The sequence below is a fragment of the Callithrix jacchus genome, chromosome 16, assembly GCF_049354715.1.
Source record: "Callithrix jacchus isolate 240 chromosome 16, calJac240_pri, whole genome shotgun sequence".
NCBI lineage: Eukaryota > Metazoa > Chordata > Mammalia > Primates > Cebidae > Callithrix > Callithrix jacchus.
This window is the reverse complement of record NC_133517.1, coordinates 56352777-56368363: the sequence shown is the minus strand read 5'-3', so window position 1 is coordinate 56368363 and position 15587 is coordinate 56352777. Positions and strand designations below refer to the sequence as shown.

Here is a 15587-nt window from a genome sequence, read left to right as displayed (position 1 = left end):
TCGGGGTAGAACAGTGCTGTGTGTTCCTGCCCAGGCGAGTGAGTCAGTGGGGAAACACACTTCAGGAAAAGGCCATACAGACCTCCATGGAAGGAGTGGAAAAGCGTCACCAGCCCGCCTCGCAGACGAGGAGAAACTAAGCTGTGTTCTGAAGCTCAAAGTTGTTTCTTTTCTTAATCATTAGGGGAAAAAAATCATGTTTCAGGCTGTTTTCGGAGGAGAACCGTTTTTACGCATTAACCTAGCAGTTCCAGCCAACGGGGAGATGTTGTGGAGGATTTTGGGAGAAGCAGCTGCTCTTCTGGGTTGGTTGGGCATTTTGTTTTTTGTGTCTGGCAGTGACCCTATGCACCTCCACGAAACCCTTCTGCATCTCCCAGAGACACTGGGTGTTACACCTACACTGGGCCAGCTGTGTGCCTCGCTGCTGTAGCGTTTTGTGCATTTACCTTGTATGGTTTCGAGGCCAAGAATGTGTTTGCACATATTTCACGCAGCCACCTGAACTGCACTCTAGAGGGCAGGGCCCAGAATGAGAGCTGGGAGTTGGGACCTTGGCCGGGAACCTGGTATCACATTCCGGGGCTGCTGGAGTGGGGGACCCGAGCGCATTACTCAGTGTTTGTGTACTCTGTCACAGGGGACTCTCCAAGTCATCCATGTGCATATTTCAAATATCCCAGGGCTTCGTGGTCTCTTAGCCCAGGCCCTGCCCATGCCCTGGTACGTGGAGGGGCGGAGCTGGCTGGGGAGCTAAGCGTCCACCCTGGGCGTTGGAGGTTGGTGGTGCCCTCACTGGAGTTCTGGAATGCTCCTTCCAGGACTCTAAGAAGCAGTACATGCAGTGTTTGTACCAGGGTAGGAGAAACCTTCACAACAATATGTATTGGAATCTTTTTTTTTTTTTTTTTGAAACCGAGTTTCACTCTTGTTGTCCAGGCTGGAGTACAGTGGTGAGATCTCAGCTCACTGCAAACCCCTCCTCCCAGATTCAAGCAATTCTCCTGCCTCAGCCTCCTGAGTAGCTGGGATTATAGGCACCATGCCACCATGCCTGGCTAATTTTTGTATTTTTAGTAGAGACGAGGTTTTGCCATGTTGGCCAGGCTGGTCTTGAACTCCTGGCCTCAGGTGATCCACCTGCCTTGGCCTCTCAAAGTGCTGGGATTACAGGCGTGAGCCACCTCACCTGGCCTGTACTGGAATCTTGACTGAAAGAGAAAGGCATATGGGTAAGCAAAATGTGGTCTTTCCAAATAACGGACTATTGAGGCTGAAGAAGCCAGGGCTGTCTGACACGTGCCGCAGATGGGTGAGCCTCACCGACATCAGCGCTGAGTGAAATAGGCCAGCCCCAAAAGAACAAATGCTGTTCGTGAATCCACTTGTTTGAAGTCCCTAGAGGAGTCGAATTCGTGGAAACAGGAAGCAGAATGGTGGGCGCATGGAGGGGAGGGTGGGAGCTGTGCTGGATGGGGACGGTTTCAGTTTGGGATGATGAAAACGTTCTGGGGATGGAGGGGGAGATGCTTGCACAGCCACTCAAATGCACTTACGCTGTTGAGCTGCATGCTTAGCAATGCTTATGTTGATACAGTTTATGTTCATTTTACCACAGTTAAGAAAAATAAGAGAAAGGCATATTTAATGAAATTTAGCCCCAAACATGGCCCCTGTCCTGTGACTTTGTCAGTCTGTTGGGTTCTGATGGGCGTGGCCCATTCTCCCTGAGCTGGAAGTTTCCATTTCTTTCACTTTCACTTCCCGGCACTAACATAACTCACGATATATACTAGTTTTTATATACTAGATGTGTAGAAAATATAAGGCTATGTGTACATTTATTTTATTATGGTTTTTTTTTTTTTTTTGAGAGAGGGTCTTGACCTGCTGCCCAGGCTTCAGTGCAGTGGTGTGATCTCAGCTCACTGCAGCCTCGACCTCCTGGGCTCAAGGGATCCTCCTGCCTCAGCCTCCTGAGTAGCTGGGACCACAGGCATGCACTACTGTACTTGGCTAATTTCTTTTAAATTTTTTTGTAGAGACAGCCTTACTGTGTTGCTCAGGCTGGTCTCAAACTCCTGGGCTCAAGCAGTCTCCCTGCCTCGGCCTCCCGAAGTGCTAGGATTACAGGCGTGTAATCCTAGGCCTGGCCTCTCTGTGCATTTTAAAGAGGGTCAGTGAGTTAATGGTGACCCTGTCTTGGTGGATGCACAATAGATTTGTGTATTTTCAAAGAGGTGTGCAAACTCTGAGCCGCTTCCACCGTCTTTACAGATCACTCCTGTTTTCCAGGAAGCTGACGGCTTAGTTCTGGTAAACATTGATCATGGGAGCGTCACCTACTCCAAGTCTGCGAGCGACACTGTGGACATTCCTGACGTCCCCCTCCTGGCTGCCCAGACATTCATTCAGAGGTAACGGGAAACATTAATAGTATGAATTTCAGACCATCTTTGTTCAGATTTTGTATTTGCCACTTTGAGTATCTTTTCCAATTTTATATAATTGATAGGTATTTTATGCATTATAATTTGGAAATTATTTATGAATTTGTTTTTGAGATGAAGTCTTATTCTTGCAAGGTAATCTTGGTTTACAGCAACCTCTGCCTCCCAGGTTCAAGTGATTCTCCTGCCTCAGCCTCCCAAGTAGCTGGGATTACAGGCACCCACCACCATGACTGGCTAATTTTTGTGTTTTCAGTTTTCACCATGTTGGCCAGGCTGGTCTTAAACTCCTGGCCTCAAGTGACCCATCCAGCTTGGCCTCCCAAAGTGCTGACATTACAGGCATGAGTCACTGCACCCAGCCGTGAATGTTTTTAAATAAAAGTGATTTGTCTTTATTCCAATATTGTCTAAATGTTAGTTTGAGTCAAGAGACAGTCACCTCCCCCAGGAAACCTACCCAACCTCTGCCCTGTGCCCCAGGATCCTGTGCCTATGATCCTTGAGGTTTCCTATCCATCCGTTCATTCATTCATTCATTCACTAGATGTGTATTGCATACCTGTTGTATACCTGGAATTGGGTAGGGCTTACGTACTAATGGCAGGACAGCCATGGCCCCTGTCCTGTGACTTTGTCAGTCTGTTGGGTTCTGATGGGCATGGCCCATTCTCCCTGAGCTGGAAGTTTCCATTTCTTTCACTTACACTTCCCGGCACTATATTGGTACTTTCTTCCTATTTTTTTTTTTTAGGTGGAGTCTTGCTCTGTCACCCAAGCTGGAGTGCAATGGTGCAATCTCGGCTCATTGCAACCTCTGCCTCCTGGGTTCAAGTGATTCTCCTGCCTCAGCCTCCCGAGTAGCTGGGATTACAGGTGTCCACCACCATGCCCAGCTAATTTTTTGTATTTTTAGTGGAGATGGGGTTTCACTACGTGTTGGCCAGGCTGGTCTTGAACTCCTGACCTCGTGATCTGCCCGCCTCGGCCTCCCAGGGTGCTGGGATTACAGGCATGAGTCACCGTGCCTGGTCTGGCACTTTATTTTTTCATACCATTTTATAGTTTTATGTTTTCTTTAATCTCTGTTACTTAACCTCATTGGCTTAGATCAGGCATCAGCAAACTTCTTTCAACAAGGGTCAAATGATAAATATTTCAGGCTTTGGCGGCCCTGAGGTCTCTGTCGTGGTGAAGAGACGTAACAGGGACTTTGGTCAGGGGAGGGTGAGAGGAGGTGTAATTGCTAAATATGTTAAAATGGAGATGTTGGGTCATCTTGGGTGTGCCCCAAGCAGTGACTCATCTCCTGGGCCAGGGCTCCCTCAGGGTTCTCTGCAGAGCTCATTTTTCCCTTCAGCATTTTATAAACTGACAACAGGAGAGAGCAGCCTGTGGGATCCAGCTGCAGTCAGGCCGAAGTGCGATTTCTGGAGCTGATGCTGGTGGGAGGGGAGCGCTTGGGTTTTTTGCAAAGAGCTGGGCTGTAGGAGCTGAGCTTCGGGTGGAGCCTGCGAAGCAGCCTGGATTCTGGTCAGCAGTCACCTTTCCTCTCTTCGCCTTCTGTCCTTGCGTTGGGAGGTCAAATGACGAGGGAGCTGAGAGCTGGGGGAGTGGAGAGGAGGAGGGCGGTTTCTGGCCTGGCTTTTCCAATTTCTGACTCTTAACTTGGTATGGATTATTCCTTCTACCTGGAAGCTTTCTGCAAAATGTTTAGGAGAACTACCTTGTTTGTTTTTTTTTTTAAGAGACAGAGTCTTGCTCTGTCGCCCAGGCTGGAGTGCAGTGGCATAATCTCAGCTCACAACAATCTCTGCCTCCCAGGTTCAAGGGATTCTCCTCCTTCAGCCTCTTGAGTGGCTGGGACTACAGCCACCTGCCAACACACCTGGCTCATTTTTATATTTTTAGTAGAGATGGGGTTTCACCATGTTGGCCAGGCTGGTCTCAAACTCTGACCTCAGGTGATCCACCTGCCTCGGCCTCCCAAAGTGCTGGGATTAAGGTGTGAGCCACCATGCCGGGCCAGAGAACTACTTTTGTTATTGCTCTTCCATCTGACAGAACTCCCAAAGGCCCTAAAGCTAAGCGACGGTCTCGCACAGGCAAGGTCTGTTTGTGTTTGCTTGGGCCGTGCAGTTGTGGGGCTCTCCTCCCAGCCGAGGGCACCTGAGCAGCCGTTCTGTTGGGAACTGTCCTCTGTGTGAACTTCAAAGGTGACACGTGCTTTCCCAGTCGTCTTAGTCACTTACTTTCTTATAAGCCACAGCTGCTTCCTTGAGTTTCCAGTGTAGCACTGTGTAATAGAACTGACCTTTGTGAGACTGTGGTGGAGCTCTGAGCGTTCCCAGGAAGGTGGGATTCCCACCTGTGTCTTCATGTTCTTGTTAGAATTCCGGAATATAAACATACACGGTGTGGAGGCTGGACCCTGTTTTGGCTGGAGCCCCCAGAATGGAGATGCAGGGTGACATGTATCCCAGTCTCATTTTTGGAGATTGTTTTATAAACATGAGCTAATCTGTGTGCCCTGGGTGACCTGTCTATAAGAGGCCTCTGAGCTCACTGTACGGGCTCTGGGCTGTAGTGGGAGGGGGTCTCCTTGAGGGGTCTGGAGTGCATTGTGCATCTCTCTGCACATGGGTGTGTGGCTGGGAGGGACGGGGCAGCCCCCTCCTTCCCCAGCTTTCCCCAGCACCCTGGGGTCTTGGTCACTCTCTGCACTGCTATCTTTGTCTCTGATGGAAGTCGCTGTCTCACTGGGCAGCAGTCCCTGCACCAGAGGATGCAGGAAGAGAAGCTGGCACTCCAGGCGGCATCTTAGCCCTTTTTACATGGGGAGAGTCATCAGAATTTCTTTCCCTGCCATTCTGCATGTTCTTCTGGATGAAAGGCCAGTTTGGTGCTGATGAACATTGCAGTTCTTGAGACCCCTCTAGGCAGGGGTAGTTGCCCAAGTCCCATGAGTCTGGTCAGCCAGGGCTGGGCTGGCCCCTCAGCAGCTCCCACTCAGCACATTTGGAGAGAACGCTGGTCCTGGCCCTGGTGCCACCTGCCTGCTACCATCCCCTGGCGGGCCGCTCCACCCAGAATTCTGTTCTTCCCTTTTCCTGTCCCTTCCTCCAGGAGGGTCAGGCAGTGGCAGGGGCCTGTGGCCAGGTACCCTTCTCATCACAGAGATGAAGACTGGCTCCTGCCGGCCATGCTGACCTAGGCTGCACTGGGTCCAGCAAGCTCCTGCCTGCCTCTTCCTGTCACATTTCAGGTTCCAGGTCACCTCCTGGGAGAACTCTTCTCCCTGTGCTCAGTCTGACTGTCGTGTCTCTCTAGCCTGTCGCTCTGTGTTGCCTGATGTCTCTGCCTGATGCCCCGTTATCTCTTGTTTTCTTGGGTTGTCTGTTTTCCTGCTTCCTCCCACTCACGTGGAAGTGCCATGCAGACAGGCAGGGGCTTGGCCTGTGTCCACCATGCCTCCCCAGCACGCCGATCAGTGGATGGCATATAGCAGGTGCTCAGTAATATGTGTGACCGGATATGTGTTGGTTCTGCTTATTTTGTATATTTCCACCGTCCCTCTAGACATGCAGCCTTGAGTGGTGTTGGGAAGGCCAGGGGTCCAGTCTCACGGTGCCTTAGGGTTGACAGGTATCTGTGAGTTTCTGTGCCTGAGTGAGGCCCTCTGGATGAGTGTGTGGCCATCTCCTGGTGGGCCAAGAGTGGTGACAACTAGGACATTTGTTGCAGGGCACAGAGGGCCATCTGATCCTGCCTGGGCAAGAAGTGCAGAGGGGAAGCCATGGGGGAGTGTGACTGTCCCTTCTGGGCAGCTCTGAGTGACCTGTCAAGAGGCAGCCTTACCTGGAGCCCTTTGGTGTCCTAGAAGGGAGAGTGCCCTGACTGCAGTGCCGCGGCGGGGATGATCTGGCCTGGGTGAACTGTGTGTAGTCCAAGTCAAGGCCTGTGTGAGTCCATGTGTGGCGGTGAATCAGCTCTTCCAGGGATGTACTTTTAGTGACCACCCTGTCCCTCAAATTACTGATCTGTATTTAACCCTGTGAAGTGTTCATTGACCTGGTGGGCTGTGTGCCGCTGGTGAGTGGCCATGGCTGGCGGCACTGGGGCTGAGCCTGCTTTGATCTGCCTCCTTCCAGGGTGCAGAGCCTCCAGCTCCACCACGAGCTGCACGCTGCCCACCTCTGCTCCAGCACAGACCTGAATGAGGGCCGAGCCCACCGGCGGGCATGGCAGCAGAAACTCAACTGCCAGATACAGCAGACCACCCTGCAGCTGCTCGTGAGCGTCTTCAGGTACGTGAGAGGACATTCCAGCGTCCAGGAAAGGGTAACCCTCCAGCCGCCCATTCCACAGGGCTTGCGCGCCCCGCCCCAGCATGCAGGCCATCGGCACCATCTGCCTGGCAAACATGAGTGGTCCCTATCCCTGCAAAAGCTTTTCTTGTGACTGTTAAAATCAGCAGGCATCTGGTGAGTTCATTCTTTTGACTCTGACCCTGCTTGTACCTTCCTAACGCTCTCTCCTACTGCTGACTCCTGCGGTTGGCTGTTTTGGGGAAGCCCCCTAGGGAGATTCGAGTGACCTCCGGGAAGCCCATGTCACTCTGGCCTGTGCTGGTTCCGGGCTCTGGGTCAGTCTGCAGAGGGCTTTGTCCCGAGAAGCCTGCATTCAGGGGCCAGTGAGGGACAGATGGGGCATTTTGATGTGACTCAAGCTAGATAATGAAACCAGGTATGGGAGAGCCACAGGAGGATGCAGACTCAAGATGCGCCCATTAGAAGGTTTTTCTTCTCCTCATGCCAGTAATTGTAGCATCAGATACGCCCTGCATGCTCTTCCTTCCCTAGCACTTGAGCTCGTCGGTGAAGTGGACGAGTCAAGGTCGTTTATTTCAGTGTGATACAGTACAGGTACTGAGCTGCTGTTTCAGGCCTACACGTGCAGTCATAGGAATGCATGGCAAAATGATAGCTTCATAGATAAGTACTTTTTGGTGCAAAAGCCTTTGGGCCCTCTCTTTCTCCCACCCTTTCTCCTTTTCTCTGGCAGCATTCTTCCTCTCCTTCTCGATGGTTGCCCCTGAGTCCAGCAGTAACAGAGGCACCCCCGATGCCAGCCTTGTCTGTTCTTGAGGGGCCTTCTGCTTTGGGAGGGGGTTAGCACAGAGCCTGCTGGCTTGATAGTACTCTGTGTGATTATTTCAAAATGGAGATTTGGATGGCCTTTTTTTTTGAGACAGAGTCTTACTCTGTTGCCCAAGTTGGAGTGCAGTGGCGCAGTCTTGGCTCACTGCAACTGCTGCCTCCCAGGTTCAAGCGATATTCCTGCCTCACCATCCCGGGTAGCTGAGACTACAGGCGCACACCACCACGCCTGGCTAATTTTTGTATTTTTAGTAGAGATGGGGTTTTGACATATTTGCCAGGCTGGTCTCCAGCTCCTGACCTCAGGTGATCCGCCCACCTTGGCCTCCCAAAGTGCTGGGATTATAGACGTGAGCCACTGCACCTGGCCTGAACAGCCTGTTCTTTTGATGTATTTATTTGCATAAAGTGAATAACATATTAGGAAAAAATGGGATGGTGTATTACCGACAGGTGATATTATCTCTGCTCAAAGAGGCGTAATTAGTGTGGTCCTAAATACGTTGTTTTCCTTTTGTTCTTTGAAGATGAAATGTTGTATGAACAAGTTTTTTTTCATAGTATTTTACAAGCTCAATTAGTTGACAGAAAAGCAGGATAGTCCCAGCCACTCAGGAGGCTAAGGTGGGAGGATCCCTTGAGGCTAGGAGTTTGAGACCATCCTGGACAACATAGCAAGATCCCGGCTTTTTAAAAAAAAGAAGCAGAAAATATGATTGCAGATGATAAAATGTTATTTCCCCTAGATGAAATAACTTATTCTCTCAAGGAAAACACTGAACACATTATGTGCCAAATATGCCCTGTAAGGTTATTCGTTCTACTTGTATATGACTTTAGATCTGGGAGATCATGTGCTAAAATCTTGATGAGTTTATAACATGATCTGAGGAAATCAGGTACAAAGAGGTGAAGTGGGCTGGGGCACGGTGGCTCACACCTGTAATCCCAGCACTTTGGAGGCTGAGGCGGGCAGATCGCCTGAGGTCAGGAGTTTGAGACCAGCCTGGCCAATGTGGTGAAACCCCATCTCTACTAAAAATACAAAAATTAGCTTGGTGTGGTGGTGTGCACCTGTAGTCCCAGCTACCTAAGAGGCTGAGGCAGGAGAATCGCTTGAACCTGGGCAGCAGAGATTGCAGTGAGCCTAGACTGCACCGCTACACTCCAGCCTAGAGTGAGACCCCGTCTGAAAAACAAACGAACAGAGGTGAAGTGACTTGTGGCAGGAGGCTGGCGGCCAAGCTAGGCAGGACTTGGAGGTTCTGGCCGCGCTCTGGGCTCCCCACCTGGAACTCAGTTTCATGTGTATGAACTGAAACTGATTTTTGTGTCTTAATTTGCATGAGGAACTAGCGGGCTGGAGGAAGGTGAGAACAGGAACACTTCTGCTGGAGCTTTATTCTAGTTGGGGAAGTTTATATGTGACCACAAAATACATCCATATCGTATCATTTTGGTAATCAATAATCTTTCTAAAGAACAGAGCTTTTTCAAAGTTTGTATCTCTTGTCACCATTTTTCTGCTGCTAAAGGTGGTTTGTTCTTCAAGTATTTAAGAATGTTGTAGCACTCAGACTATCTTTCTCTTAGGGATGTGAAGAATCATTTAAATTATGAACACAGAGTCTTCAACAGTGAAGAATTTCTCAAAACCAGGGCTCCAGGGGACCATCAGTTTTATAAGCAGGTGAGAGCTGTGGGATTTGGGTGTGCCTGTGTGTGTTCACTCTGTTATCCTGTTATCCTATACTTTTCACAATAAAAGTTCTCAATTTTATCAGTTTTCCAAAAAGTTTGTTTTAGCATCTTTTGATCATGTGGCTCTGACTCTCTCTCTCTTTTTAAAATCAGCTTTTTAAGAGTATAATATACTTATGGCCAGGCATGGTGGCTCACACCTTTAATCCCAACACTGTGGGAGGCCAAGGTGGGTGGATCACCTGAGGTCAGGAGTTTGAGACTGGCCTGGTCAATGTGGTGAAATCCTGTCCCTACTAAAAATACACAAAAATTAGTTGGGTGTGGTAGTGCACCTCTGTAATCCCAGTTACTCAGGAGGCTGAGGCAGGAGAATTGCTTGAACCCAGGGGGCGGAGGTTGCATTGAGCCAAGATGGTGCCACTACACTCCAACCTGGATGACAGAGCAAGATTTCTCTCAAAAAAAAAAAAATAAATAAATAAAGAGTATACTTTACTTAAAATACGGCCATTTTAAGAGTGTGGTTTGATGGATTTTGACACATGTACATATCTGTATCACTACTTCCTCAACCTGGACATAGAATGTTACCATCGTCCTAGTCAGCCCCCTCCCTCCCCAGGTCCTGGCAACTTTACCCTAACCCTGTGGATGGTTTGCCCGTCTCTGAGGCTTGTGTCATGCGGTCCCGTGGTCCGTGCTCTGTCTGCCTCTCTCCTGAGCCTCCTGCTTTGGACTGAGCTGGGCTGCTGTGTGTTTCGGCGGCGGCTCCTTTTTTTGTAGGAATGTCCTGTGGTTGGGACAAAGTGCACTTTGTTCTACACCTGCTACTGAGCATTTGGGTTGTTTCTGCTTGTGACTATTATAAAAAAAAAAATCACCCTGGGGGCGTTGCTGGGGCAGGCGATAGAAGCTGCCTGAAGAGCCCCTTGGTCCTTGTGGAGTTTGTTTTTACAGCTTTGGGGTGGGCCAAGAGCAGCTTTTTTCTATGGCTGGTTTCTGGCTTGGCCCATTTGCTAAGTGATGTGCACCCCCTCATGGCTCCTGAATGGCCCGGGGTTAGCAGGGCCCTCCGTCCTGGCTGTTGGGAACGTGACTGGCCCTCTTCCCTTTGTGAGCTTGGAGAGTTCACCCTATGTCTCGGCATCGGGGTATTCAGCAAAGTCTTAGGGAGCCTGATGCAGGCTCCGGGAGCTCCTGGATTCATCCCTTCCTCTCCAGAGCCCTGCCCGAGGCTTCCAGCGGCCTCAGCCTCCGGGAGCTCCCTCCGTGCCCTCAGTGGTGGAGCTGTGCCAGCCACCAGCCTGCCTCTTGTCCAGTGTCTGAAAAACAGTGGTTTCCTCCTTAGGATGAAGTTTCCTCATAGCTTATGTCAGGAGGGTCTGTCTGAGTCTTGCATACTGCCTTACGGCCAGAAGCGTGTGTCCACCTCGTTTAGCTCTGATGAAATGTGCTTTTGTTCATGGTGTGGGTATGTGAGACCCAGTGTTTGAATGTATGACAGCCATTTCTTCTGTATGCATGAGGAACAGCAGAAAGCCCTTGAGTTCATTCACTCAGCCAGCGCCCACTGGGTGTGTGCGAGTTGTGCGGCCCAGTTCCATGCCAGGAGGCTCGGGGGCTTTGGGGCGGGGGCCCGGGGCATCAGCACAGCCCAGTGACTGGCCCTTTTGTCTCTTCCAGGTCTTAGACACCTACATGTTCCATTCTTTCCTTAAAGCTCGGCTCAGCCGGAGGATGGACGCCTTCGCCCAGATGGACCTTCACACCCAGTCGGAGGAGGACAGGTGCTTCCCCATCGTGTTTTGGACCCACAGCTCTTTGGGAATCATAGTGCTCAAGGACCTCAGTTTTATTCAAATGAGTAAACGAGAAAGCGGGACATGCCTTGTGCTTAGAAACTCATGATGGACTGGGCGGCAGCTAGGAAGCTCTCCTCTCTACGTTTGTACTTTTTTTTTTTTTTGAGATGGAGTCTTGCTCTTGTTGCCCAGGCTGGAGTGTGGTGGTGTGATCTTGGCTCACTACAACCTCTGCCTCCCATGTTCAAGTGATTCTCCTGCCTCAGCCCCCTGAGTAGCTGGGATTACAGGCTTCCATCACCACGCCTGGCTAACTTTGTATTTTTAGTAGATACGGGGTTTCTCCATGTTGGTCAGGCTAGTCTTGAACTCTTGACCTCAGGTGATCCACCTGCCTCAGCTTCCCAAAGTGCTGGGATTGCAGGTGTGAGTCACTGCGCCCAGCTTTTTTTTTAGATGGAGCCTTGCTCTGTCACCCAGGCTGGAGTGCAATGGTATAATCTTGGCTCACTACAACCTCTGCCTCCTGGGTTCAAGTGATTCTTCTGCCTCAGCCTCCCAAGTAGCTGGGATTACAGGCACCCACCATCATGCCTGGCTAGTTTTTGTATTTTTGTAGTGATGGGGTTTTACCATGTCAGCCAGGCTGGTCTTGAACTCTTGACCTCAGGTGATCCACCCGCCTGGGCCTCCCTGAGGGCTGGGATTCCAGGTGTGAGCCACTGTACCTGTTTCTACTTCTTGAGGGAATGCTTGAAGTGTGCCAGATGTTAGCGTGCTCCCCGGGGTTTGTGGCCCCGCATCTTCCTCGGTGCTACTCTCTCTCATCTCCTCTCTCCGCCCCCCATCCTCAAAGCCTGCTTTGTTTTCCATCTCTTCCTTGCTGCTTTTACTGAGCCCCTCCACACGTGTCCACTGCAGACAGGGCTCTGTTGGCTTACACTGGTTTCTTCTGGGCATGCGTCTGGGTCCCTCTGAGGCTGCACATGGTGAGATTTGGGCAACACGTTCTTACACTCTGTTTCCATTGGTGTGCAAGGGTGTCACCTGCTCTCCATTACACTGGGAAGAGTGCTTTGTTTAGGCCTATTCTTTAATCATGATTGTGTCCATAAAGTCAAACGTTGCTTTCCCTCCCCCAGAATAAACGGAATGCTCCTAAGTCCAAGGAGACCAACTGTGGAGAAAATCGCCTCTCGGAAGTCCTCACCCCTGCACGTCCCCCACAGGCGCATGGTGGTCAGCATGCCCGACCTGCAGGACATCGCCACGCCCGAGCTGGCACCCAGAAACTCCTCGCTCCGACTGACAGACACCATGGGTTGCAGGGGCAGTGGTGCAGGTGAGGGCTGCCCCCTTCCCCATGGTGCTGTGGGTCCCCTGAGAGTGTGCTCCGCTTTCCTTGTCCTTGCAACCCCGCTCCTGCTCTCTTGGCCCACTGGAGCTCCTTTAAGAAGAGGAAACCCAGCACCCAGTCGGCCCTTAGGTAACAGCTATAGGAGGAGCTAGTGTGAGTCACACACCTGGGTTACGGTTGGCTCAGGCGCTTAGCTGGTGTGCACCTGGGACAAGTAACCCAGGCTGTGGCAGCCTCAGTTTCCACATGGTAGAACAGGACCATAATGACAGTGCCCCGCTCCTGAGTTCTCTTTATGGTCAGTGAAACTATTGTTCTGAAGGGCTGAGTCCTGCCTAGCAAGTGCATCTTGGCTTAGGCTCTGAGCTTGATCCTCATGTCAAGCCTCAGCATCCGGTACTGCCATAGTGTTACTAGTTGCAGCAGATGAAATTGTTCAGTGAATGCTAGCTGCTGCTTTCTTTGGGGCACCATGGAAGCAAAATGAGGGTCCTCCATGCCTCCTGGGGGGTGGGCGTGTGGATCGTTCTGCAGAGGGCACACCTGTTCTCATTTTACTCTTCATCCAGGGAAGCCTCGCCTTGACAAGATGGCGTGACAGGTACAGCTGTTCATTTTTGAGGTCTGTGCTAATGGTCTCCTTTCCCCTTAATGTTTTAGTTCTGAATGTGCCGCCCAAGTCCACATACATGTTCAAGATTCCAGAAATCCACTTCCCGCTGGTGGGCCAGTGTGTGCAGGCTTACTACGCCGACTTTGCCGCCCTGCTGACCAAGGCCATGGGCTTTCTGGCTCCTGACAACTCTCTACTCCTGGCCCGCTATTTCTACCTCCGAGGGCTCGTTCATCTGATGCAGGGACAGCTGCTGAGTGCCCTCTTGGACTTCCAGAATCTGTATAAAACAGACATAGGGATCTTTCCCGCTGATCTGGTGAAGAGGACAGTGGAGTCCATGTCTGCTCCTGAGCGGGCGCAGGCTGAGCGGGCGCCAGAGCTGATGAGGCTCATCAGCGAGATCCTGGACAAGCCGCACGAGGCCTCAAAGCCGGATGACCACGTGAAGAACTTCCAGCTGCCCAAGAAGCACATGCAGCTGGGCGACTTTGTGAAGCGGGTCCAGGAGTCGGGGATCGTGAGGGACGCCAGCACCATCCACCGGCTGTTCGAGGCCCTGACTGTGGGTAAGAGGAGGCCCGGCACCGGCACACATTTTATTTCTTTACAAAGAGACGGGGTCTGGCTCTGTCACCCAGGCTGGAGTGCACTGGCGCAATCACAGCTTACCGCAACCTCCACCTCCCGGACTCAAGCAGTCCTCCCACCTCAATATCCCGAGTAGCTGTGACTACAGGTACACGACACCATGTCTGGTTGATTTGTGTATTTTTTGTAGAGACAGGGTTTCAATGTGTTGTCCAGGCTGGTCTCTGAATCCTGGGCTCAAGTGATCCACCGGCCTCGGTCTCCCTAAGCGTTGGGATTACAGGTGTGAGCCACCGTGCCTGGCTGACATAGTTGACTTTATTTATTTTTGAGACAGTGTCTTCCTCTGTCGCCCAGGCTGGAGTGCAGTGGTGTGATTTCAGCACACTGCAACCTCTGCCTCCTGGGTTCAGTGATTCTCCTGTCTCAGCCTGCCGAGTAGCTGGGATTACAGGTACCTGCCACCATGCCCAGCTAATTTTTATATTTTTGTAGAGACAGGGTTTCACTATGTTGGCCGGGCTGGTCTAGAACTCCTGACCTCAAGGTGATCCGCCTGACTTGGCCTGCCAAAGGGCTATGATTACAGGCATGAGCCACCGAGCCTGGCCTCATATATTTTAAATACTTAATGACAATGGTCAGGTGACAGCAGTGGTGAGGTAAGCCACCAGCAGGTGACAGGCAAGACTGCTGCAGCACCATGGGCTTTACTGTTGCTTTGGGCACTTACCTGGGAGTGGGCGCAGTTGGCAGGGCCCCTAGGCAGTGTTCCTGTCGCTGAGATCTTAAATGCATCCCCAGGCTGGGCTCTGAGCTGCGCTCTGCATGGGTGGAAGGGGTGTAGAATTGCTGATGGGAGATGAAGACACTGCTTGTCCGGGGGGGTGGCTCAGCATCTAGACAGACATGGCCTCGGCTGAAATTCTGCAGATACATGCAAAAGCAGGGCCACAGGACAAATGCCGGGGTCCTGTGCCCAGACATAACACCCTCTGCATTTCCCATGGACTGCAGTGGCCTTGTGCTTAGACCCAGCTGGGGCCCCATGTGCCTCCCTCCCTCCCTCCCCAGAGGGAGCCACTGTCCCAAGCTGGAGCTTGCTTTTCTGGCCACGGTTTTATGCATTTACTACAAATGGATGCACCTGACAACAGCACCTCGGTTTCTTGAGTTTAAGCACCAAGGTGGGAGAGTGGGAATTGCCACCCAGACGTCTGAGTTTGCACGTGCTGTGTTTGTCCTGGTGTTTTTTAACATGTGTTAAAATGTGTTGCTCCACATCCATGGAGTTCATTCGCCTCTGTCACTGCCTGTGCTGTCGTGTGTAAGCACGACTGTCCACCTGTTTCACCATCGGTGGTGTCCGATGGCGTCACCTGTTTCAGCACGGACACGGTGACTGTCCCCGTGCCTGTTTGCTTGAGTCTGTGCGGGTCGGTTCCTCTCGGATGTGGACCCAAGGCCTACTTTGCGATGTGAGAACCTCATCCGGGCTCCGGCACTGCGTCTCCATCCTCCAGGAAACACACATTCTGTCTCAACTCTCACCCGATCTGTGCGATGATGTCACACGGATGTCACGAACATCTGCTCACGGGCCCGGGGGAGCAGTTGTGGTTTCTGTTCTGTGAGCTGTGTTTTCATGGTCTGCCCGTTTTTATCTTGGGCTGCTTCTCCTTACAGACATGTAGGGCTTTTCATGCCCTTGGGAAAAGCTGTCCAGGTGACAGGCCTGCCAGGTCGCTCTTCCAGCTATGAAACAAGTGCCGTGGAATGTGAGTTCCTTGCTTTTCTTGCCTGTGGGCTATGAGGGACGTCATGGCCAAGTGTGTGTGTGTGTGTGAGTGTGTGGATATGTGTGTGTCTGCACTATCCCTGCGTGAAGCACATATGTGTGTGCCCTGTCCC

General features: G+C 51.4%; 1 protein-coding gene across 15 annotated transcripts in view; it reads left to right on the top strand.

Annotated features, from left to right (window-relative positions):
• Positions 1-15587, top strand: part of DENND3 (DENN domain containing 3) — a 75309-nt gene that overhangs the window by 24685 nt on the left and 35037 nt on the right. For 7 of the 15 annotated variants that reach the window (XR_013528070.1, XR_013528069.1, XM_078353034.1 and 4 more), the window contains 6 exons: positions 2296-2417; positions 6602-6757; positions 9203-9299; positions 10997-11100; positions 12258-12457; positions 13133-13654. Coding sequence is in view for 10 of the 15 variants with exons in the window: in XM_078353034.1 (XP_078209160.1) it covers positions 2296-2417; positions 6602-6757; positions 9203-9299; positions 10997-11100; positions 12258-12457; positions 13133-13654 (1201 nt within the window). In the remaining 5 variants the exon portion in view is untranslated. Of the gene's footprint in view, positions 1-2277; positions 2418-6601; positions 6758-9202; positions 9300-10996; positions 11101-12257; positions 12458-13132; positions 13655-15587 lie in introns of those variants that run through there. The other 8 variants (XR_013528068.1, XR_013528067.1, XM_078353033.1 and 5 more) reach the window with 2 other exon arrangements.